The sequence below is a fragment of the Protopterus annectens genome, chromosome 1.part2 (assembly GCF_019279795.1).
Source record: "Protopterus annectens isolate FY-2018-M chromosome 1.part2, PAN1.0, whole genome shotgun sequence".
NCBI lineage: Eukaryota > Metazoa > Chordata > Ceratodontiformes > Protopteridae > Protopterus > Protopterus annectens.
This window is the reverse complement of record NC_056727.1, coordinates 358146927-358173765: the sequence shown is the minus strand read 5'-3', so window position 1 is coordinate 358173765 and position 26839 is coordinate 358146927. Positions and strand designations below refer to the sequence as shown.

The 26839-nt window shown below is 42.0% G+C and overlaps 1 protein-coding gene across 1 annotated transcript in view; it reads right to left on the bottom strand.

Moving 5' to 3' along the window:
• SHLD1 (shieldin complex subunit 1) overlaps window positions 1–16262 on the bottom strand; it is a 2230375-nt gene extending 2214113 nt beyond the window's left edge. The window contains exon 1 of the mRNA XM_044056410.1: window positions 16090–16262. Within this exon, the coding sequence (XP_043912345.1) occupies window positions 16090–16262 (173 nt within the window). The remainder of the gene's footprint in view (window positions 1–16089) is intronic.
• Between the last annotated feature and the right edge of the window lie 10577 nt (window positions 16263–26839).

Sequence of the window (26839 nt, the reverse complement as noted above, 5' to 3'; positions counted from 1 at the left end):
TTACATAGCTCATTTAAGCCCTGCCTTCTTTTAAACCTCATTCCTCCCCTGTATGTATTGTTCCCACAATTTCCATTTTTTTTTCTATGTAGTTTGCTCATACTTTTTTTTACAGACCTCAATTCCAGTTGTTTTATCTCTGTTACTATATTCAATAATTCCAATATAGTTGGTTTAGATTTTGATTTCCATTTTCGAGTAAATGCTTTTTTGGCAGCCACCATAATTATAGACAGCAAGGCCTTACCATGTCTAGGCAATTCCAATTCTGTATCATAGCTCAGAAAAATCATCTCTCTCATCACACCAATCTGCCCACCCAGCATTTCCGACAGTGCACCCCACAGGGAACCCTTAAAGTCCACCATCTCATTACAGTCTCAGAGAATATGTTCCCAGTTACTTTTTCTTCCCTGTCACACTTCCAATATTGCTATCTACCTGAGGAAAAATTCTCTGGAGTCTACTTGGGGTATAAAAATAGCAATTTAAGCAGTTCCAAGCAAAAATCCTAAATCTTCTACATTTCGTTGCATATTTGGGAGACATACATATATCCTCCCCTTGTTTGTGAATTGCTTATCCAGTCTCTCTTCCCAATACTTTCTAAGCTCCCCTGATTGATTCTTATAGTTATCATGCAATATTTTATATGCTCTAATAATTATTACTTTTTTAACGGCAGCTTCTATTGTAGAGTATACTAAAAACTCTACCAGTTCAGGTCTTTTGTTTAGGAACCCCCCCCCCCATTTCTTTCTCTTTGCCTATGCTCTGATATCAATCCCTGATAGGGAAGGCAATCTCTAACCTGCAGTCCAAATCAATTCTTGGCATCTTCTCATTCTAATTTCCCTCTCTAGTTATTTGCTCCCAATACCTTGGTTTCTTTGCCAGTTTTCCCCAATAAATTACAGCCCCCAGTTGCCTATTGTCTATATCTCTAATTGCAGTTATCCCTATCGGCAGAATCTCGATTCTCCATCCCCGTGTTGGCTTATTTCTTAGAATACTTTCTGCTACTTTATGGATATAATATTCTGTGTGATTATTGTTATTCACCTTAAAGGCCTGCATCCAAAATCCCAGTTTCTCCTTGTTTCTTGAGCTGCCCCACTGTTTCAGCATTATCCCTTTCCATTTTGAATTATAGTTTTCTGCTCGTGCTATCTAAAGGAGCCTTAACTGTGTAGCTCTGAAATACCCCTTCAAATTTGGTAATCCCAATCTGCCCTGTTCTACTGGAAGAATCAGCTTATCCCACTTTACTCTTGACATCTTCCTCTCCCAGGTAAAGTCCCTCATCTCTTTATTAACTGCTATCCACTGAGTATAAGACTAAAAGGACTAAAAACATTTTGACAGCTTGTATCCTACTATCCATATCCATATAACAAAGCTTACATTTTCTCACTTTTTGTATTATCATTTGTTTAGTCTCTTTTCACATGTCCTTAGCTGCCACACCAGAATCATTTTTAATTTATACTCCTAAATACTTTATCTTGTCCCCATAAATAAAGATATTGCTGAACCAATTTGTGTGTGGGTACATAATTTACCACTATTGCCTTTGTTTTCGCTTCATTAATTTTGTATCCTGGAAACATTTGAAACTGTCTCAACATGTTCCACAACACTGTAATGTCTCTTTTTGGTTCTGTCAGGTATAAAATAATGTAATCTGCAAACAGAGTCCACTTTTCTTGACTACCATACCAATTATATCCTTGAATTTCTGAGTCCCTTATTTTCTTTGCCAGTGGTTCTAAACATAGTACAAATAACAAAGGGGAAAGAGGACACCCCTGCCTGGTTCCTCTGCTCAAGCAGAAATTATCAGAAAGGATGCCACCCACTTTAATTTTCACCTCCGATCCCTCATATATCCTCCTAATCAACCATATTATTTTTTCAGGAAATACAAATGCTTCCACTGCCCTGCTCAAAGTCCCAGCTTACTCTGTCAAATGTTTTCTCTGCATCAAGACCCACCAACAACAATGGTATTTTCTTACATTCTGCTTCCCTCTTGGCCATCGGTATTTTGTTAATGTTGTCAAACATTTGCCTCCCCTCCACAAAAACTACAGTTGTGTACACTTACCATAAATGTAGCTGTTCAAGTGTATTCACTGTTGCAGTCATTACATTTGGGTTATCCCTGCCAGGATAGCCCTCGGCCGGCCCGAATACCAGAGGCTTAGTATTTCTGCGTCAGTTGCTGTCGCTTCAGGATTGACGTCAGGTCATCAGTAGTATAAAGTACGGCAGACGACGCCATTACATCAGTTTTTCTTGCCTTAACCTGCCAAAACCCCTGCAAGTGGGAGCCAGGTTCTGGTGGAAGAACCCCACCAGTAGAAAGCAAATATCAATATGTCCCTTGTAAGGAAAGAGAAGAAAGAAGAGGGGAATGAAGGGAGGGAAACCAGGACTGCAACAGTGAAGACACTCGAACCTCTACATTTATGGTAAGTGCACACAACTGTACTATGTTCTTTGTGTTTCACTGTTAGAGTCATCACATTTGGGTTGATTCCCAAAGCTGAGGAAATGGGTGGAGGCAGTCAAGGAAATTAGGGGCTGGCTAGGATGCCCTGCAAGACTGCAGAGGCAAACCCTGCCCTGGATATGGAGAAGATAGGCAGGTGGTAATGTTTGGTAAAGGTGTGAAGAGATGTCCAGGTGGCAGCCTCCAGGATGTCCCTGGTGGGGACTCCTCTGAGAAAAGCTGCAGAGGTGGAGGCTGCTCTGGTGGAGTGAGTCCTGACCCCCTTGGGAGGAGGCTTTCCATGTTGCTTGTAGCAGAAATGGATGCAGTGTGCTATCCATTTGGAAATGGTTTGTTTGGAGATGGCTTTGCCCTCTGCCTCTGCAGCAAAGCTAACCAGCAATTGATCAGACTTTCTGAAGGATTTAGTCCTGTCTAGATAGAATCTGAGCTGTCTGCGCACATCTAGAGAGTGCAGGATCCTTTCCCCCTTGTTCTGTGGGTTAGGGAAGAAGGTGGGCGAATGGATTGGTTGAGAGCCACACTGGACACCACCTTGGGCATGAAGGATGGGTTAGTCCTGAGGGATACCCTGTCAACATGGAAGATGATGAAGGGTTCCACAGCCATGAGTGCTTGCAGCTCGGAGACCCTTCTGGTTGAAGTGATGGCCAGAAGGAGAGCTGTCTTCCAGGAAAGACATTTTAGCTCTGCTGAAGAGGCTGGTTCGAAGGGGGGGGGGTGGCAGAGTGAGCTTTTCCAACCCAAAGTTAAGGTTTCAAGCTGGGGTTGGTGTTCTTCTGGGGGCCTCAAGTTGCTAGTCCCTCTTAGGAACTATTTGATCAGAGGGTGTGAGAAAAGAGGCTTGCTCAGTGTGAAAACGAGCAGAGATAGCAGAGGCATGAATTTTAATAGAGGAAAAAGAGAGACCACTGTGTAGCAGGTCAGCTAAGTAATCCAGGATGAGAGGGAGGGAGGGCTGTGCTGTATTGGCTCCCTTAGCCTGAATCCAGGCACAGAACCTTTTCCATTTGTCAGCATAATAGTGGTAGGGTGTCTGACCTCATGTATAACATCTAGAACCTGTTTACTGAGGTTGGAAGATTTATCGGGGGTTAGGGAATAAGCCAAGCTGTCAAACTGAGGGTCTGCAATTGGGGATGCATGAATTCCCCTTCCCTCTGGGTCAGGAGGTTTGGAATTTGAGGAAGATACCATGGTGGCAGTGGGGACAGGCTACGCAGCAGTGGGTACCAGTGCTGGCGAGGCCAATCTGGTGCAATAAGAGCTGTCCTTGGTTTTTCTTCCTTTATTTTGAGCAGTACCCTGGGGATGAGAGGTAGTGGAGGAAAGGCATAGACCGATAGACTGACCCAGGGGAAGGACAGGGTATCCACTTTCCAAGCCATGCAGTGATGCTCCCTGGTGCAGAACTTGCTGAGCTGATGGTTGGTGTAGAAGGCAAAGAAGTCAACATTCGGGGTGCCCCATTTCTGAGTTATTAGGGTTTAGGCTCTTTTGTCGAGCTGCCACTCATGTGGGTCCAGAAGATTTCTGCTTAAGTGGTCTGCCAGAGAGTTTAGAGAACCTGGTAAGAATTGTGCTAACAGGTGGAGCTGGATGGCAGAGGCTGTGTGCCAAAGGGTCATGGCCAGCCTGCAGAGAGGGTAGGAGTGAGTCCCTCCCTGCTTGTTGATATACCACATCACAGTGGTGTTGTCTGTTTTGATCAGGAGAGCCCCTGGAGAGACAATGGGCTTGAAAGCTGTCAAAGCGTGCTGGACAGCTATCATCTCTTTTTGGTTGATGTGCAGATGGATTTGCTGTGGGGTCCATTGGCCCTGTATGCACCTGCCGTCCAGGTGTGCACCACAGGCACAGTCTGATGCATCTGTGGTGAGGGTCTGAATGGCAGGGAGTGGTGAGAAAGGTAGTCCCTTGTTGTGGGACCATGCTGTTGCCCACCAAAGAAAATCTTTTCTGAGGCAAGGTATCATGGGTATAAGAGTCTCCAGGTCATGAGGGTGTTGACACCAAAGGCTTTTTAGGTACCACTGAAGTTTCCTCATATTCAGTCTGGCATATGGAATGAGTATAATGCAAGATGCCATGACCCCCAGAGCTTGCAAGATTTTCTTTGCAGATAACTGGGGTCTAGTGGCTAGTTAAAAGAAGTAGGCTGTCAGGAAAGTTTGCTTTTCTGGTGTAAGGAATGCCATCTGGGATGCTGTGTCCATGTTTGCTCCCAGGAATATAATCCTTTAGGTGGGTACCTGTTTGGATTTTTTTGTTGTTGACTGTGTACCCTAGGGAGGTTAGTAGGGACTTTAAAAAAGCCAGGTGCTTGGGCAGCTTTTCCTGGCTGTCTGCCTGAATTAGGCAGTCGTTTAAGTATGGGTAAATTTGGATATTCCTTTTTCTGCAAAAGGCAATGGACAGAGCCAGACATTTTGTGAAAGCTCTGGTAGCAGTAGATAAGCCAAAGGGAAGTGCAGAGAACTGAATGTGCAGAGATCCTGCCCTGAAACGGAGATATTTCCTGCATGATTTCCTGATAGGAATATGGAGGTAGGCCTCTTTTAGGTCTAGGGTGGCTAGCCAAGCATCCTTGGACAGCATGGGTAGCAGCTGCTGGAGGGTGAGCATTTTGAATTTTGGTATCACCAGGATGGTGTTTAGAATGGATAGATCGAGGATGGGGCACCAGGTGCCCTCTTTTATGGGTACCAGAAAAAGTCTGGAGTAGAAACCTTGGCCTTTCTGTTATGCAGGAACGTGCTCTATTGCCCTCATAGAGAGCAGGAAAAGGACTTGCTTTTGCACCTCTGCCCACTGGTGTAGAGGTAGATCTGGGAACCTTTTTGTATTTGGAAGGGTGTGGAAAGAAAATTTATATCCCTGGGACACTATGTTGAGAACCCAGCGGTCATTGGTAATGGTGGCCCAGATGTTTGCTTGAAAGGAGAGTTTTCTTCCTGGGGTAAGTAAAGGTGGGCAGAGGGAGAGGGTGGGGGAGGATAGTTATTGTGAGTTCTTACCATAAGGGGGTGACTTAGAACTCCCTGTTTTTGAAGCGGAGGAAGTCCACTGTTTAGATCTCTGCATTCCCTGTGGCTGCTGTCTGAGGGGTCTGCTTCCACAGGGTCTGGGCTGAACTGACCTGGTGGGAGCAGGAAAGGACCAGTGCTTGGAGGGGCAATGCCTGCTGAACCTGGGTGGCTGGATCTGTAAGAAATCCTTAACTGTCTGCATAGATTTTGCTTTTTCTTCCATCTTTTTTAAGACCTCTTCTGCCTTAGTGCCAAATAAGTTGTCTTTCTGCAAGGGGGCATCCAACAATTGAGATTTAACATGGTCTGGCGAGGGCTGTTCCTTAAGCCATGCATGCCTTCTAAGGACAGAACCGGTGACTGCTGCCCTGCACGAAGCTTCTAGGGCATCGAAACCACAGTGCAAGGTGCGTTTAGTTACTTGACTTGCAGAATGCATTAACTCTTGTAACTCTTTAGATTCTGCACAAACAGGAAAGGAAGACATTTTTGTTTGAGGAGTTCCAGGGTATGTTGCTGACATTTTAGCATATGGAACTGGCAATTTAGTGCTCTGATAGCAAGAGTAGCAAAGGTGTATACTCTTTCGCCCTATCTGTCTAGTGCTCGGGAATCCCTATCTGAGGGGGGTGGGATTCTTAGCAGAGGTGGCTTTAATTCCTTTAGGCCCTTGAGAAGCTACCTCAGGGTCAGGAGTAGGATTTTTAAAAAGAAATTTGTGAGTCAAACTGGATTCCAGGAAAACATCCTACACAACATCCAGGACTGGGAGAATGGCCAGGAGTCTGTGCTGTGGAAGATCTAAGAATTCCCTGAGTCTCATTTTAGACTGAGGGTAGTCCTGACTTTCCCATTGGAAATGCTTCCTTAAGGTATGAAGGGTTTCCCCAAAGGAAATGTCCTCTGGGGGAGAGGCTGAAGGAATGGAATCTCCTGCATCAGAATCCTAATAAGCAGAGAGGGATTGCATATCTTCATATTCAGATGCATCAGAGTCATCACACTCATGTTCAGACAGAACTACAGGGGACAGATCTCTTTTTCTTTTGGAAGGGGTAGCTTGGCTTCCCCTGATCAGCATGATAAGGTATTCCACCATTTTAAGCATTTGAGACTGAGGCAAGGAAGCAGGTGCCTGAGATTGGGTCGTCAATTTCTTGGGTGTGGTTCGTACCCTGGGCCTAAGAAACTTGGCAGTTTTCGAAAGAACAGTAGACGTGAAAGAAGTCGGTTTGTGTAGAGAATCGATAGTGTGAAGGACTTCTTCGGAAGCCGGTGCCTGCTCAGCAGCACCGCACCCATCCAAGGGAGAGACAACCGCAGGATCCTTAGTCGAAGAAAAGTTTTGCGGCATACCGGACTCCGAAAGTGTCTCAGTAGCAGCCCGCTAATCCACAGAAGTGGGCATCAGGGGCTGTGAAAGCACCTCACTGAGGACCAGAGAACCGATGACTAGTTTAACAGAAGCATCTTCGGTAGGTTTGGACCCTCTGTCTTTATCTTTACATTTTTTCAGAAGATCTGCTGTCGGATGGCTTACCGAAGCCATATCGGAATTCAAGGACTGTAAGCAAAAATATCTAGCTACAATAAGGGCCCGACAATGTATAGTTCTGGTGTTAAACAAAGCACAGAAGCGACAGCGGAGGATGTCATGGTCTGGGCCTAAGCAAGTGATGCACTAAGAATGAAAGTCCCGTTGTGGTATTTGCTTTCCACAGCCAAGACAATTGTTAACTTTTTCTGACATTGGTTAGTGCAAGAAAAAAGGATCCCCAATGGTGTACTTAGCTTTAGACGACTTCAGCTTCAATTCGAAAGGCGAAACTCAGGTAGCGGCCAACTGGCACTCGTGCAAACTGCTTCTGCATCGGGCTCCATGGCAGGAAAGACTGATGTAATGGCATCGGCTGCCTTACTTTATACTACTGATGATGTGACGTCTGCCCTGAAGCAACAGCAACCGGCACAGAAATAGTAAGCCTCTTGTATTCGGGCCGGCCGAGGGCTAACCTGGCAGGAATAACCCAAATGTGATGACTGCAACAGTGAAACACGAAGAACATCCACAATGATCCATATCTATTAATTCTGGTATTACGTTTGTCATTCTTTTAGCCATCATAGACATGAACACTTTATAATCATGGTTTGTTATTGAAATGAGCCTGTATGAAGGTGGGTCAGCTGGATCTTTACCTTCTTTAGGTATTAGAGCTACCACAGCTTTCTTCCAGGATGTTGGTACTTTTTCTCATCTTAAAATACTGTTAAACAAAACCTTCCAGATCTTTATCAGTTTTTGAGTGTACAGGGTTTGATTTCATCCACCTTCATTTGCCTAGTGTGCGAGTCAGAGCAAGTCACATAAGCAGACAGTATTTCCGGGTTGTCCCTGCAAAAGGGCAGTTGTGTCTAGTGGACTTACCTGATCAACAAATAGGTAAAATAAAAATAAAATGACCAGCCTTCCATTCCAAGCCAAACTAGAGAACAAGTATATATGGAACAAACTTGTGCAGTTCATGAATGCAAATGTGCAGCAGTGTGGATTCATACAGCAGACATCCATCTTATCTTAGCCATTACTATGACTGAGTTACTTTCAGGGTTATCAAGGGGAACCCATAACATGTAGTGTACTTTGATTTCAGTATAGACTTTGACAATATTCTAGACAGGAGGCCGGAGGACAAATTAAACAGTATAGGAGTTGGACCCTAACTGATTAGGTAAGGAGGGAACTAGGATGTGCCTAAAAATGGTCTATTGTGATCAGTGTACTACCAGGGTAAGCAAACTTAAATAAATAAAAATAAAATAAAACTGGCATGCTGGTAAGTGACTGGGGGTAGTGGTTAGGAAGGAACTGTAAAACAAGAGCAGAGTCTGGTCTTGAAACCAATATGGTTTAGTAAAGTGTTATGACACTAAGACTGCATTGGTAAACTAGAATGAGGTAATTAACCACAAGAGTGACAAAAAATAGACAAATAGATGGTCATTGGGCTTTGGTGTGAAAAAGTGCAGTTATACAATTTAGAAACAAAATTCAGTATATAAACGCTGAGTTAATTGAAGCAATACTGAGTCACACACAGGAATAAAAATGTGTGGGTATATTAATTATCATAGGTTAACTTGTACTCTACAATGTAAGAAGGAAGAGACAAGTGCAAGCAGAAAGTTGGAGTGCACGGACAGTGATGTGATTCAGTGGTTTCAGTTATCATCCTCACATTACTTAAGGCACTTTAGAATACTGTGTTCATTTCTAAATTTGTGTGAGGGCAGGAACATGAAGTTGAATAAAAGTATTTACTGCAAGGTTACTAACATATTAAGAGAAATGAAGTGACATGGAGTATAATGACTGCCTCTAAATACCAGGAATATGCACAGTGGATAACAAAAAGGAAACAGCCAATGACTTTAATTCAAGGCTGGCCCTATACAGTGAAAAGAAGACTTAAATGCATCCATTTACCTTCTTATCAGACTGTTTTTAAATGGTAAGTTTCTACACACAAAGCACACGTCCTTTGGTCTGTGCCTGATGTGTGAGTGAAGGTGTTAATGTCTGAATCTAAATCCCCATGATCCTCAGTTCTTGCTTACCCCTTACACACTATGCATCTCTTCTGAAGGTGCATTTTAGCAAAATTCGCATGTTCACTGCTTAAAAAGTACAAGCCTTTTAAAGGTATATGTGATCAATCAAGACAAACCTGAACAGTCTTTGTAGCTTGGGTCCAAACCACAATGTCACTGGCTGTCATAAATGCAACTGTATTTACTCTGTGGCTTTCTGGCACCAAAGACAGAAGCCTCCAGCACTACAATATCACCCAATCATTGACAGTGTTGGAGCGGATGTATGCAAGGACTAGATGAATGATTCATTTGAAAATTCCAAACAAAAGTATTAATGACAGAAGATAAGCTTTCAGGAGTCCAGGTCTATGTACAAGCATGTCTCTTATTCACAGTACACTGGACTGATGATGTTCTTCAATATTTCACATACTGTAATTTTCCTCTAGTGAGAGGTCAACAACCAACTCCGCATCTTCTAAAGAGGAGAACAAAATCAATTAGAGAAATTCCCTCTCATCAACTTCTTTTGAAAGTGAGAGCTGGAGTACAAACACTTGCTTTTCCTTGTTCACCAGTAAAAGCCTAAACCAATTATGTAAGCAAGGACTGGCCATCAAATCAAAGGAAATATTTACTGATCAAAACTCAAATCCTCTTCCTTCATCCTAAGTAGTTAGATGCTCCACACTGTGGGTTAAGGCAATCCCTCCATGTCAGTACTTGCTAGTTTGGACCCTCATCTCTTCCTTTTCTTGTTCTGCTCTTAGAAAGTTTAATCAGTGCATGTAGTAAGATGGCTGAGTAGATCTGTAAGAGACTCAGTTAGATGTTATGCACCAGCCCCTCAGTCAGTTATACGTCTCCTGTTGCACTGCTCCCTACTACATTGTCTGCCTGAAAACTTTCATTGTTGGTTCAACAGTCAACCTTTGCAATCTCTTTATGATGTTTATGTGATGGGGAGAGAACAAAAACTGGCCCAAGGACACTAACCAGAGGAAGGCTTGACTTTGTTTTTCTATCTCTTATTCCTCAGCCATCGTGACTCCTATGCTGGAGAATGACATGGACAGTGAGTCTTCTTCCATTACAGTTCCCTTCTAGAGGACCACTCCTTCAGAGATGAAATCGGGCTCACAAAAGCCATTGTGAAGTGACAATGTTTTTCTTGTTCTTCCTCTGAAAAGCAATTAAATGTTCATGAAGCTACAGATATCTCCTTTCTGCAGCCTGTCAGTAGGATTGCCTTGCTTGCTGCTTGGACATACCTCAAGATCCAGGCCCTAAAGAACCTAAGAAGGCAAGCCATTTGTATCAGCCACCACTTAAATGATCTTTACCTTTTTATAATATTTCCCACGTTTGTTTGTTATCTCTTCTGTCCAACACAGTTCTCAGAAACTCAGTATTTCAAAAGTCTAACCCCCTCCAACAGTAAAATGCTTAGAATAAGTTTGATAAAATGATTAAAGTTTCTACCACTTTGAATCCATAACTCTTAATTACTTTCTTCAGATGTCTGGTTTGCAGGCATCCACAGCAGAACAAGCCACCGAAAAAAAATGCCACCTTTTTCTAATTTGGAGCAGTAGCAGGCTATGAAGAAAGCTATCAGTACTGACTCTTTGCTAGGCTTCACCTTGCCTGTTATACCTTTTACACTGTAACTGCAACAGATAAGACTGTGTCCACCAGTATCAGTACCCATTTGGCAGCATAGCTGAGATTCTGTGCATATCATGATGAACTATGTCAGATCATACCAAATGACCCCTTTTAAGGCAAGGAACTTTGTCATTTCTAGAAGAACACATAGGACTTTTATAAGAGATATAAACTCTTTACACTGTAATTTTACATCCCATCCACCTTCATAACTAAAAATTCTCAGTCATTTAGGAAGAAGAATGTACTTAGATGGATTTAGATGGCAAGTATCTGCTAAAGAACAACTGCAATGCCACTGGGAAAACAGGCTGCATTAGGTACCGTGTCATAAAACATCAACTGTTCATCTTTATAGAGCATTACCAGGAGAGAACATTCATCTGGCAGACTCTGTCAGTCAGAGTTCATGCTTTTCATTCATTCTTGAAAACTTCCATGAGTTGTTTTATCAAGATGCTGTCAAAACTTAAGTCATATTTTCCAGGATCTGTTCAGCACCTTCATTACTGTCATGCTGCCTGAACTTTCCTCTGACTCACAAAAGCCTTGGACAATGTGTGCAGTCAAGTTTTCAATGAACTCAGCACTGATTTTGTTTCCTCCCATGTCCCTGTAAAAGGGCAGATGACAGACGGCCAATCATATTCAGAGTATAATGACTGCCTATAAATACTAGCCTCAGGTTATTCCACTACTTCATTATATACTGACATCCAAATTATCATGTGAGTCTGATACACCAAACAGGCAACAAGCTAAAGATTTTATAACTTATGCCAAGGCTTGGGGACATGGAGTTAGTTAAATTAGAGACATGCAAAGGGCACAATCCCATCACAGGCAGGTGCTTCGCCCCATGCTCGACAGGCCATGATGCTTCACTAGGGACGGCTTGCACCTGTCACCCCTGGGCTTTCGGATATTGGCAATGGCTCTTGCTACCCCCATAGTGCCTTTTTTAGGCAAGGCTCAAAAGACAAACCCACCTCCATAGGTATCACAAGGGATAAGAAACTAAGAGTAATGCTATTCAACGCCAAAAGTCTAAACCTCAAGATGCATGCACTCGAAAATCTCCTTAGCATGGAGAACATCGATATCTGTGCAGTAACAGAAACCTGGTTCAAGGCTCCCGAGAGCACCCCAGCACTACCAGGTTATACCTCATACCATGATTTTCAGCCCCAAAACTTGGACCGAACCAGAAAAGGAGGGGGAGTATCAATATTCGTCAAAGATACCCACACCTCCAGGTTGGTGGCACAGCACAAAGCATCAAAGACTATCCATGTGCAACTAACAGTGGGTAAAACAGCCTTCCAGTTTATAGCCTGCTACAGACCACCCTCCCAAACCCAGGAACCCCACTCGGCCTTCCTGAGAACACTGGAAAATATGAAGGTCTCTCCAAACACCATTATATTGGGCGACTTCAACTACCCAAACATAAACTGGGAGCATTACTCTAGCTCCAACACCCTAGCTCAAAGGTTCCTAGAATTTATAAACTCAAATGCTATGGAACAACTTGTTACCACTCCCACAAGAGGGGAAAACATACTGGACCTGATCATCACCAACATGGGGACTCTATGCTCCAGACCAGAAGTGTATCCCTCACTGGTAAGATCAGACCATAAACTAATCTCACTGGATATTCACATCCTGACCCCACCCCTGCCCAGAAAACCACAGTGAAAAACTTCTCTAAAGCAAATTTCACACTCCTCAAAACCGAGGTGGAATCCTTCAAAGCCCCCGGGCCTGTGGAAAATACGGCCCAGACCGCAGAATCCTTTATAAAAGCATTCTATGAACACCTTCAGGAATGCATGGATCATGCAATCCCAAATAAAACCAAGACCCAATCCTCCAAAGGCAGGCGTCCTGTCTGGTGGACCCCAGCCATAAACAAACTATACAATAGAAGGAGGAAGCTACTACATGATAGAGCAAAATCCCAAAAAGGGAAGACATCTCTGATCAGTGTTAGCAAAAAACTACGGGCACTCACAAAATCGTCTAAGGCCAGCTTCGAGAGAAAAATTGCACAGGACACTAAGGATAATCACAAGGCTTTCTTTAGTTATGTTAGGAACCTGGGTGGGAATTCCCAGATATGCTCAGAATTAGTCCAAAATGACAAAAAATACACCAACCCACAGACATTGCCAACATCCTAGCTGACAGGTTCAGCGCAAACTTCTCCCCCCCCCTCCCCACCAAAAGGGCAAATATCTATCCCAGCAGAGTGCTGCCCCCCTGACATCTCAGATGCTCAGGTAAGAACCGCCCTCTCCAAAGCAAAAAACACAGCATCAATGGGACCAGACGGTGTCCCGGGCTGCGTCCTACAAGAACTCCAAGGAGAGCTAAACCCAAACATAAAACTACTGTTCAATCTCAGCCTTACCACAGGATATGTACCCAAAGAGTGGCATACAGCAACATTGGTCCCTCTCCACAAAGGTGGTGCCTCAACGGATCCTGGAAACTATCGCCCCATAAGCCTGACTAGTTTGGTCTGCAAAGCTATGGAAAGGATAATCGTGGACCTCATAAAAAAAGATATTGGGGACCTACAGACACTGGATCCTACCCAGTTCGGCTTTGTTAAGGGCAGATCCTGCCTCTTAAACCTGGTCGATTTCTTTGAAACAGTCACCAAGGCCATTGACGAGGGGAAGGTGGTCCACACAGCCTACCTGGACCTCGCAAAAGCCTTCGATACAATACCCCACTCGGGCATTATAGATAAGCTCACCAGCTTAAATATAAACCCCTATGTCACTAGATGGGTTGCAAACTGGCTCAAGGACAGAACCCACATGGTTAGAATTGCTGGAGCTATGTCAGACTCCAAACCAGTTACAAGTGGCGTCCCACAAGGCTCAGTCCCGGGACCTCTCCTGTTCGGTATATATTTCTCGGAGGCACAGGCCAACACGGAAGGACTGTGGCTGACCAAGTTCGCAGATGACTGCAAACTGGGTGCTATAATCGACTCTCCAGCTGACATAAGCATCCTCCAAAAGGGCCTCATAGAAACAGACAACTGGTGCCAGAGCCATGGCCTCAAGCTAAACGCCAAAAAGTGTATAGTCATCTCCTTTGGCAAAAACAAAGTGCCCACAAATTACCACATAGGTGGTAATCCATTAAGTACAGAAGAAGTAATTAGGGACCTGGGGACCCAAGTTGATAGCAATCTCTCATTTGACAACCACGTGGCCAAAGTGGTTAGAAAAACATTTTATATAGCCCACCTAATCATGGAGGGATTCACATCTAGATCAGGGGAGGTCATTGTGCCTCTTTACTCATCCCTCATCAGGCCCATAATTGAGTACAATGCCCCTTTGGGATGTACCTTACCAGACACCTGCAGCAACTGGAAAGACCCCAAAAGTACCTCACCAAGAGGATCAAAGGGCTCAAACAGATGCCATATGCTGCCCGGTTAAAGAAACTCCAGCTCTACTCAGTGGCATACCGCCTGCTCAGAGGCGATCTGTGCCTGACGTATAAAGCCATGTCCAACCCGGAATTAATGGACATGCTGCACCTCAGAAAATCCAAATCCCATTGAGCTACGTGCTCGAGAGACTTGAACCTCAGCACTGAAATAAATAGGACATGCTAGAGGGACAGATTCATAACCCAGAGGCTCCCTTCACTCTGGAATAAAATCCCAGTCCAGGTTAGGCAGAGTCCCTCACTGACTCTCTTCAAGAGGAATCTTGATGAGTGGATGGGGGATCGTAGGTTTACCTAGGGTATCACTTCTGTGTCACTGTTAGACAGAGGCACAGTATACTAACCTCGAAAAAGGGCATAGCAAAATTTATTTAAAATGGGTGGCGAAAGCCAAACACACTCTGGCTAGGCTTATAAATGCCCTAGGGCAGATAGCCTAGTATGAACCTATGAACCTATGAATCTGAGAAAAAACTTTGATTAACTGCCAGTTCTGTACTTAAAATAAAGATGATGAAATGCACTATATCCAATATATACCCTAAGACAAATATTACATTTTCCCAATCTAGCTTTTCAACAGAGATATACTCTACTTCACTTGACTCTGTTTTCTCTTCATCTACATTGCTGACTGACTTTTCTTCTTTGCCTTTTTCCTCCATCTCAGTGGAAGTACTTTTTGTTCATTATAAGATAAACAAGAAAATATTCTCCATTCAGGGTTCTATACAAAGCAAATCTGATTTTTTTTTTCAGCCTTGACCTAAACTCACTGTTTGTCTCACAATGCCTGCATCATTCTGTTGATATACCTATCCACACTACTGGTTTTCATCTCCGTCATCAAATGTGATCTGTCTCCATGGAACAAACAGCTTAGATATGCAATATGCAAATGATCCCATCAACATCTAGCAATGCCATACATTTTATGAATAAAAATTATGCCATCTCCTCCCTTTGTGCTGAAAGTTTCACATGATTTTAATGTTTTTCTCTTAGAAGACACTTATGTGTAGCCAATAGTTTGTCATTATATTTGATTAGTTGACAAATTATGTGATTAAGCCTTTTTGTTGTGAATAGATAACAAACTTTAGAGAAAATCAGGCTGTTCTTTCTCCAGAATAAGGTAAACTCTGTGTTATTTTAGTAAGGAATGAGTAAGGAGTCACTACTTCATACCTCTCAACCTCATAGTGCAAAAAATCTGGACAAAGCCATAAATAACTGGGGTACAAAGGCTGAAAAATGTAGATAATTTTTAAATATTGCTATTATAAACTTAGAAAGTTGCCAGAATAACACGTATTGCATTAGTATATATTTTCTAAAGGGTATGACGTCTGAAACTCAAATGTCTACCATTATTTCTAGACTTCAATCCTCACTGATTTGCCAGAAAATCAAAACTTTTATTTGGAAAAGACCAAAAATATATGGCAGAAATATGGACATTCTGCGAAAAACTGGAGAGTTAAGAGGTATGCTCCACTTGCACTGAGGTAGAGGGGAAGCTCTGACCCCCCCCCCCCCATAAGTATTTTAAGCTGGTAACAGAAGATTTTTGGTAAAGTTCCATTTGGACAGCTAGTCTTAGCCAAATGGACTTTGGCAGGCTGGCTGTCACTTATTCAAAGATCATCAGTCAGTTTGGCCAAATGCACTATCAAGCTGCAAGCCCCATGTAACAACCTCTTTAAATGCTGCAACAAAGGGACAAGTCCTCACTTCATACCAGTCCTCATTTATTGCTTAGTGTCATTAAACTGATACAGTTAAAGTCAGATATTCATTTACCTGTATTCTTTTCTTTTCAAACCATTCCAGTCACAGGATTCTCTGTTATGTACTTCAAATAGAGAAAGACAGGTAGAACACACAAAACAGCATACAGAATATAATAATCTGCCTTCTTCATCCCAGGCCTGCTTGTTTTGCCTCAATATATCAACCATATTGTCTTTTGTCATTGATTTATGTCCACAGCAGGAACTGCTGAGTTCATTCCATCAGAGCAGGAGATGCTTCTATTGTATATTTGGAATTTTTTTCAATTTAGTCTCTCAGCAGAGATGCTCTCTGGTTTACCAATACCTTCAACAAGAAATGCATATTAGATGATGCTTCGAGAAGTACAACTGACTTTAAAACTTAATTTAAAATAACAACATGAGATCGCTTTTGAAGATCTCCATTCCTTAGGAACTTCTGCTTATACTATTGACTGTTCTTTCTCCCCTATAAGTATGGCTAAAATGTTCCTTTTCTGCTTCATGTTAAAATGGGACACTCTTTCATACTGCTTTATCACCATCCTCCTTTAACAGCATCAAATCACTGGTTGCAGCAAGTCGCACTGCTTTCATGGCTAACGCACGCAATCTGCTAAAATCAGCAAGAGACACTTGACTCCCTATTGCTGGGAAATCCTACCGCAGATATTTAGTACAAGAATCTTTTTTTTTTCTTTCACAAAACTACTTACATAGAGTGCTTCACAAAATGTGCATTTTGCCCTCTTATTCATCCTTCTGGCTCAGTTATCATGTTATGTGTCTCACAATCACAAGGTACAGGGTTTGAGTCTCACCACTGAAACAGAAATTGTCTAGGCTTAAAATGGCCCACAAGGGCAGTTAGACTAGTATGTACCTGTGAACGTATGAACCTAAAACAAAAATTACCTTCAAAGGCACATTTTGAGGGCACGTTTCAGACACAGATGTATTTGCTTGTGCGGTTACAATTACATGATTCTGGAAGCACATGCAGTTAGTTACAAAATGTCTGTTCTATGGCCCAGGAGACAAATAATCCCTAAAGAGTATGATGTGTGACTCATGGTTTTCAAATAGTTACAAGAAAAGCAATCAATGTCAGAAATCTCATTCCCTTAACATGTAATGCATTCAGACTGGCTCATAATAAGCAATAAGTGAAAACACAATTCTATCCATCGGGGTGGACATCCTCTCAAAAAATAGTTTCATAAACTTTCGTAATGCCATTTCAAATTTCCCATGAAATAACATATGAATGGTTCTTTTTTAGGTTCAAACAATGAAGCATTGGTTTGACTGTTTTAGTTTTTCTTAACTTGTATGGGGCAACAGAATTCAGGAACAAGGCTAGACAAGCAGTCATAGAGACCACAAGATGTCTTGCCATAAATAAAAACCTTCAGCTTATTTTCATACAAGTGTCTTCACCTCCCTTCTTGAGAGGAGGACCATGAGTGAAAGCCCTGCAGTGAATCTGTGACATTCATTGAAATTAGACCAGAAAGAATTCAAGGTGGTGCTTTGCTTCACCTGAACTGGTAGTTTATTCTACAGCAAGGCATGCACTGGCTGAGGAGCCCATCCCTACAGTGAGTTATTTTTGTTACTGTAGGTTAAGGTCCTTTGTAAGAATGCTTGAAGAGACACTGGTTCTATGCAGGAAGAGCAGGTTAAAGAGGACTGGCTCACAGTTCAAAAAAATAAAGTACCTAGTAAGTCACAGTGTATAAGGAGAGATGTGCTAATCTGTCCGAGTTAGCTTACAGATTTAGGATCTTTGATCTTCTTAGTTAGAAATCATTGGGGTCTTTCATATTGGGCTACATGCTTAAAGGACGCACTACATTCAATGATAGCTCTCATAAGGAAAGAGAATATGGTTATGATGACCTATTAGAAATTATAGGAAATACCTTTCAACATTAATTGGGCAGATAGAAGGATTTTCCGACTACTGTACAGACATAAGCAAATGTGAGTGAGTTGTTAATAAACACGTCCAGGTATCTTATGAATACATCTGCCCGAAAGGGAATATTATTTATAACATGGGGGGTAGAAGTGTTTTTCCCCAACCATTACTGTACTACATTTGTTTGCATCAAGTTTGATAATGCTACCTATGCACCAGGTGTGTGTGTAATCAAGCCTTTTTTGGAACATACTGGTATCCTCAGGTGAATGCATGATGCAGTCATAAGCAAATGTATATAACCACATCTCAGAAGCATTGGTTTGGATGTCTGCAAAATAATACCAAAGAGGAATGGTCCCAACACTTAACTCAGCTGAACTCCATTAGTTTTAGTTTTCTGTGTGGAGAGGGTGCCAGCTACTTGGGTACAATTTAATAACACTTAGCAATCCAGTGAATAATGTGTGGGTTAATTAGTGAATGTCAAACATTTTCAATAATGCTAGCATGTGGGATAGTGTTAAATGTTTGGCCACGTTGAGACAGGTGGCATGTACTATGTGGCTATTATTTGCAGTCTCAGTATCTTTTTTCAAAGAGGCCTACCAGGTTTAAGAGACATGATTTACCCTTCACAAAGCTAAACTAGTTGGCTATAGATCTGTTAGGATTCCTATGCTGGAATATGAGTTCTGATATCACTCTTTCCATGGCTTTACATATAAAGCTAGTTAGGTTGATGGGTTTGTAGTTGCTAGGATTCACAGAGGGGCAGCCCTCATGCACAGTGATCATAACAGCTATTCTCCATTTTTCAAGCACAAATCCAGAGGTTAAACTGAGGTTGAACAGTTTAAGCAGATTCTCAGAGTGGCAATTTAAGAATGCAATCTATTAAGATGACCAATTCCATGGATGAATAATAGTTTTGGACAGAGAATCTAAGACTTGTTTTAGGCTAATTTTAGGGGAAAGACTATAATTTCTGGGATGGGGAGCAAGTAGGGTAGGTGGGGTGAAATCTGCACTGCATCTGTCTGCTGCATCACTGGCTATGCCTATGGGGCCTGACTACATTATATTGTTATGGATTATCTCAGTGTACTGTTGGACATTACTTCTTAGCTTCCTCATATAAATGAAGAAACATGTATAGGTTCATAGGTAGGTACTAGGCTACTGGCCCTAGGGCCTATATAAGCCTAGCCAAAAAGGTACCCTGGCTTTCGCCACCCAAGAAAATTATTTTCCTGTGCCTCTGTCGAGCAGAGCCACAGAAGTGATCCCCGGGGCGAATTTCCTATCACCCATCCAATCATCAAGATTTTTCTTGAAGAGTGCTAATGAGGAGCTTTATTTGATATAGACAGGTAGTTTGTTCCAGAGTATGGGAAGACTCTGGGTCAGGAATCTATCCCTCCAGCATATGTTTACTGTGGTGACAAGGTTTAGGTCGTTAGTGTGTGTAGCTCGGAGGGATTGGGATTTCTTTAAGTGGAACATGTCCAACAGCTCTGGGTGTGACATAGCTTTGTATGTTAAGCAGAGATCACCTCTGAGTAGGCGATATGTGACGGAGTAAAGCTGGAGTTTTTTTAGACGGTCTGCATAGGGCATCTGTTTGAGGCCAGTAGTCCTCTTTGTGAGGTATTTCTGCGGCCTTTCCAGTTGTTGTAGATGTTTTTTGAGGTACATACCGGGCACTGTATTCTATAATGGGTCTAATGAGTGACGAGTAGTGGAAAACACTGACCTCTTTTTTCCTGGATGAGAAACCTTTTGTGATGAGGTGTGCCACGTAGAAGGTTTTCCTGACTACTGTGGCGATGTGATTATCAAAGGAGAGACTACTGTTCACCTGTGTCCCAAGGTCTCATCAAACTTTCGGTGTTAAGTAGACTACTGCCTATGTGGCAGTTCATGGGTACAGAATTTTTACCAAAAGGGAAGACAATGCACTTTCTGGCATTGAGCTTGAGGTCATGGCTTTGACAACAGGCATCTGTCTCAGTGAGCCCCTTTTGTAGGATGTCCACATCGTTAGGAGTTTCAATTATGGCTCCTAGTTTGCAGTCATCTGTGAACTTCGTTAGCCAAAGACATTCTGTGTTAGTCTGTACTTAGTCTGTACCTAGTTTAGTGAGTATATCTATAATTCCAGAGTGGGAGATGATGTTGAAATCCTTGGCAAGATCTAGAGAGGCTGTGTGAATCACCTTACCCTCATTTAAAGCTTTGGTGACCACTTCAAAGAAGTCTATCAGGTTTAGGAGACATGATCTGCCTTTTACAAACCGGAACTGGGTGGGATCCAGAGTTTGGAGATTACCAATGTCATTGTTTAGAAGTTCCATGATGATACGTTCCACAGCCTTGCAGTCCAGGCTCGTCAGGCTAATTGGGCAGTAGTTCCTGGGGTCAGTGGTGGCTCAGCTCCTCCTTTGTGGAGTGGGATAACCATCGCTGTGCACCATTCAGTGGGCACAAAGCCTGAGGTGAGGCTATGATTGAACATGGTACTTAGGTGGGGTGCCTGTTCGTTCTGTAGTTCATGTAGAACGCAGCCTGGGATGTTGTCAGGTCCTATGGATGCTGTGCTCCTGGCTTTGGAGAGTGTGTTTTTACCTGTACAGCCGTGATTATAGGAACTTTGCATTCTTCTGGTATAGAGATCGGCCCTTTAGGAGGTGAGAGGGGGGGTAAAGTTAGCACTGAACCTATCTGCCAGGATGTTAGCAATATCAGTTGGTCTGTATATTTAGTGCCATTTTGCTGTAACTCAGAGCAGATCTGAGTGTTGCCATTGTGATTCTTGACATAGCTATAGACCACTTTTTTTTAAGCCTAGCCAGTCATCCCAAATCTCCGACAAGTTCTGGTACAAAGCAGGATTGGGAGATGAAACATTTACAAGTAAGAGTCTGGGAGATGAATCATTTACAGGCTGCCTGTGTCCATTAGAAACGTAGGTGCCAAACTCCCTGTTCCCCATCCAATTGTCCACGTTACAATTGAACTGGGTTTGGGTGGAACTCTGCCTCAGATGAATGGGGAGCCTGTTCCAGAGAATAAAATTATCTGTAAAGTGGATTTAAACCCTACATCAGCTATCCTCTTTCTCTAAGCTCACTGCAATTACACCTTGTGCCACAGAGAAAATACAACATTGTATAACACACAGATGCCCCACTCACCAGATGGAACATGAAGATAAATGTTAGTTGCTTATCTGAAGCCAAGATCCACCAAATTACGCACACACTCAAGTCACTACATCACAGATACCAGTATTTTTCCATCATGTGGACATTAATGACCTCAGATATACCTCCCTGGACTATATGAAGAGAAACACTGATGGTCTCTATGATTATGCATCTCAGACAAGTTGTGCCTTGCACTGAGCAAGATTCTACCTTTACCGAGAATGATGCCATAGCACAAACAAAAGATGATGGACTCTAATAATTAGTCTGACTTGGTTTCTTGGTTTGGCTTCTGGTATCTTTCCAAAGGGAATCAATATTTGTCAGCATAGGAGGACATGATTAACAAACCACATTGCTTTGTAAAGGATGGTCTGCACCTGTCCCCCCTCCCCCCCAGGCTTTTGAACGTTAGATAAAACTTTATCCACCTTCTTTAGAGACATCTTCAGGCAATGTCAATTAACAACCCAACCAACGTGACAAATAAATCCCAAATAAAACCTAAAGGTGTTACTGCTCAATGTTAGAACCCAAAACAAGAAACTCCCACACCCTACAGGCTCTCCTCACTCTGGAGAATATGAACAACTCTTCCGTTACTGAGACATGGTTTAAAGCTTCAGTGCCTTCCATGTATTTAGACCATCAGCTGCACAGACAGAAACAAAAGATGGAGGAGTCTTGATCTATGTTAGCAACAAGTATACTTTAGGATGGTTAAACAGGATGATGCCCTGGTGTTTATCCACATGCAAATCACCATAAACAAAGTCCCATACCATATCCTAGGAAGCTACAGGTCATTCTCTATGTCCCAAGAATCCCATAGCTCATACCTAGACCTACTGGAGATGCTCACCATTAAACCAAACGTCCTATTCATGGGAGACTTTAACTCCCCTCTAAAACCTGGGAAACATACACTGCCTCAAACTCACATGCACAACAATCCCTGGACTTTATTAACACAGACAGCGTGTACACCCACCATAGGTTCAAACATACTGGAGCTGGTACTCACCAATATGGGAGTGTGCTGCACATGCACATACCCCAGTGTTATATCCTCACTGGTGATGTCGGACCACAAAGCTGTCTCCTTCAAAATAAAAATCAACATGGTAACCCCACCAAACTCTGTAATAGTTAGGAACCAATGGATACATAAATTAAGGGCTGACAGAAGCCCTGGACTGAATGGAATAAATAATATAAACCCTGTGAAGATGAGACATTTTAGATAATTAATGATTTTAATTGAATGTTTTAATTAGCTAATTGTATAATTGTTTTATGTAGAGTATTTAAAGAAGATTACTGCCTTTTTAATGTTTAACAACTTGAAAATTGTTTTGTGAAAGTTTGAGTGCTGCTTGTTTTTTTATAATAAAATATTCTGTGTGGTTCTTTGAATCTTTTTTTTTTTTTTTTGGCGTTTTTGTCTTGCATTCGGTACCTGGCTTGGTTTTACCAGCTAAAACTCCCCTTTTAGTACAATGCCCACAATACATAGGACCACGATTGGTTTAGGTTACCCTGGTGGTTATTAGCCTAGTATGTATCTATGAACTAATAGCTAACTAAAAACAACAATATTTACTTTACTTTTCTGTACTAGAAAAGCTCACTCACATTCCAACACAGACTGCTGTGAGGGAAAGGTTAGGTTTTTTGCTTTCTTGTTATTGCCACCATCTATTTTGTATATCATGATGTATTTTCTTTACAGTGTGTTTTAGTTGTATTTTGCTTTCAATTGCATATTTAAACTAGGAAAGAGACCACAGTCGGGTCTCTTGTGAGTCATTCAGAAATTAGAACAGGCCAATTAAGGTTAATTACCTGTGAACTGAGGGTGGAGCTAAGAAATAAACCTGCTATTTAAGGGACAAAATAAAACATTTCAAAGCTTTACTGAAAAAAGCTCACTCAAACTATGTCACAGATTGTTGTGATGGAAAGGTTAGTTTGTTTTTTGCTTTCTCATAATTGTCTGCTTCACTGCCTTCTTCTGTTTCGTCTATTGTGTATTTTCTTTACATCGTATTGTACTTGTATTCTGCTTTCAATTGCATATTTAAACTAGGAAACAGACCACAGCTGGGTCTTTTGTGAGTAACACAGAAACTAAAATTTGCTCCACTCTACCACCCTGGTGCTGTTTTGTTTTTAAACTGAACTGTCTGTCTAGTTGCCTGTCCCTTATGTTAATTTGACCACATATTTCATTCCCTCTCCTCCTTCATTGACTGTTGTCAATGAGCACAAAATTATCATTTTTTTGAAATCACTCCTCTTCAGCTATTTAAATTTATTAGCCAACCCACTATATTCCATAAAACCAGAATGCTTAGTGCCCATCCCCTTCCAATTTATCTTGCTATTTAAATTAGTGGCTGTCCCCTTAGCTTGAGTTACCCACTCTTTTATATCTAACTGCTTACTGAACACTGCAGCTCTTAGGATATTAACCCATTTTTTTCCATATTACCTTTAAACTCTTTAACATCTAGTACAAGACCACTAATTATTGGAGAGACCACAATCTGCCTCTCAGTAGCCATCTTGGGATTAATGCTTCTCTTTTGCCCCTGGTGGGAGGAGGAGCATAAGGATATATTTCCTGGAGACTACAGATCACCAGAAAGCCTGATAAGTGCTTCATAGGTGCCAGCATGGAATTTATGCTTAGATTTTGATCCTGGTGAGAAGAAGGAGCAGAAGGCATTGATTCCTGTCTCTGACTGGGTAGTGGGAGCCTGTATGGGACCTTCCATTTTAGCCTGGTTGCTATTCAAAACATCTACCAGGAAAAAGCTACAACAAACCTTGAGATCCCTGCATCATCTGGGACAAGACTGTTGATCACCACAGAGCTTGTGGTTTGCTTCTCATCTTGGGATTAGTGCTACTGTTTTGCTTCTGCTGAGAGAAGAAGCAAAGGGGCATTGTATCCCAACAGCAGCAGCATGAAGCTGTGGTGAGATCAGCACTAGTAGTAGCCAGGCAATACTAGCCAATCAGACAAATCCTGTCTTTTCATCATTCTTGACAAAGCTAATTCTTTCCTTCTTTTCAGTAAGTACTGCTTGATTAGCTGTTGTCTAACCTAACTTAAGAATATCTCCCTAAATACTTCATCTATAAATCATCAGGGTCTACTTAGTAGTTTCTCCTCAAGTGTTTACCAGTATGATATATAGATGCAGACACCTTCAGTTGACATTTTTCCTGTAAAATCACCCTTTAAATTTCACCAATACCTAACCGAACAAAGTGCAATTAGTTTGCAGTGACAAGCACTGCCACCAGATTTGCAAACCAGATACTCCTGACATTACTTTATATTCTTACTGCAACTGTCTAATCAATAAAAAAGGCCTATTACCATGGATATGAACTTTTTTACTATCTCTGTTACCAGCTTTTATGGACATACTGAGGCAATGTAGAAATTACTGACAACCAGCTAACTTTCAAACAAACTGATAAGCTATGTGAAAGATGTACTTATACAATGTCAATGGATGCAAAGCTCTTATAAAAAAACACTCCTAATGTCAATCAGGTTGTCAGTAGTACACACACTGCACCCATCACACGCAGTTCAAAGTAGAAACACAGACCCCCATATGTTGAGGCATTTAAATGTAACCTTCCTAAACCCCACATACCTCCTAGATGAAGAACACATAACAAATACCCTCAGCAATCCCGAATACACAATTTCTAAACAAAACCCGCATCTCATGGGACCTAAGCCCATAAGGCAAGCCACCACACAATCCAACATTCTGGTCACTGGAGAGACTATTGAGAGACAGAATGATGTCCTTCTCACAAACCTAGAAAATGTCACGGTCAGTTATTTATCAGGGGCCAGGATCCAACACATTAAGCATGCACTCAGGCCACTGGACCATAACTACCAGTATGACTCAGTCATAGTCCATGTGGATGTAAATGACCTGCAATGTACTTCCCTAGACTATATGAAGACAGACACCAAGAAGCTGTCAGAATGTGTGATACAGGCTGGTACGAGCCTAGCATTGAGCAGTATTTTACCTTTTCCAAGGATGATGCCACAATACAAACAGAAGTTGACTAACTAATAATTGGCTTAGTTTCTGGTGTCATTCTAAGGGGGTTCAATATTTGTCAGCATGGATGGAGATGGTCAGCAGACCACACTGCTTTGTCAAGGATGTTCTCGCCTCTCACCTCTAGGCTTTCAAATATTAGCTAACACATTGTCCTCCCCCATAAAGCCTTGTTTAGGCAATGCCAAACGGAAAGTACTTCTGCCATATTAAATCAAAACCAAGAAAATCTAAAGGTGTTACTGCTCAATGCTAGGAGTCTAAACAAGAAACTCTATTCCCTACAAGCTCTCCTCACCCTACAGAATGCTGATGTCTGTGCAGTCACTGAAACATGGTTTAAAGCCACAGAGATCACACCGGCAGTGTAAGGCTATAATGGTTTTCATACAGTTAGACCAGCTACTACACAGACATGGACTAAAGGTGGAAGTGTCTCGATTTCTATCAAAAATAAATATACCACAAGGCTGGTCAAACAGGACAATGCACCTGAGCTTATTCACATTCAAATCACCAGAGGTAAAATCCCATACCACATTCTTGCAAACTACAGGTCCCCCCTCTATGACCTAGGAAATACGTAACATGTATTTAAGCTTAATGGAAACACTCACCATCCAACCCAACGGGAAACTTTAATTACCCCACTATTAACTGGAAATCATATACGACACCAAGCATGCAGGCACAGAGATTCCTACATTCTGCAAACACAAACCCCATGCATCAGACTGTCAATATGCCAGGCAGGGATGCAAACATACTGAATCTGGTTCACACTAATAAGGGAGAGTGCTGCCCACCCCCTACTGTAATGTCTTCTCTGGTAAGATCAGACAACAAAACCATCTCTTTTGAAGTAAAAATAAAACCCGGAACCCCAACTAAGCCTGGAATGTTCAAGAACTACTCTAAGGCTAACTTCCTACTATTAAGTGATAACCAGGCAAAATTTCAAGCCCCCCAATAAACCCTGAGAACACTGCTGCCTACACAGAACTGTTCAGAGAAACCCTACACAAACATGTTAATAGCTGCATGGATGCAACTGTATCCACCAGGAAGTAGTACAAAACTAACTCAAAAAGCAAGCCACTCTGGTAGAATCACATCACTAGGCTGTACAACAGAAGGAAGAAAATCATAGCCAAAATTAGGAGGTGTAGCACCCAACAGGATAGAAGTGCTCTCATCAAAATAAAAAAAAAAACAAAGGACAGATAAAGTTTACCAAAGCCAAATTTGAGGTAAATTTGCCCTCCCAGAACAAGGACATATACAAGGCATTATTTAGCTATGTCAGCAACCTCAAAGGCAATACACAACTGTGTGCAGTGCTCATTGTTAACCTATATCGAGCCAGAAGATATAACAAACCAACTGGCACACAAATTCAGCTCTAACTTTACCTCTATCTCCCCCTCAACCTGCCCTCTGGAAATATCAAATATAACTCTCCCTACTATCACTAGGAAACAGGTCCTCAGTGCTATAAGGCCAAGAACACTGCATTGATGGACCTAGACAATATCCCAA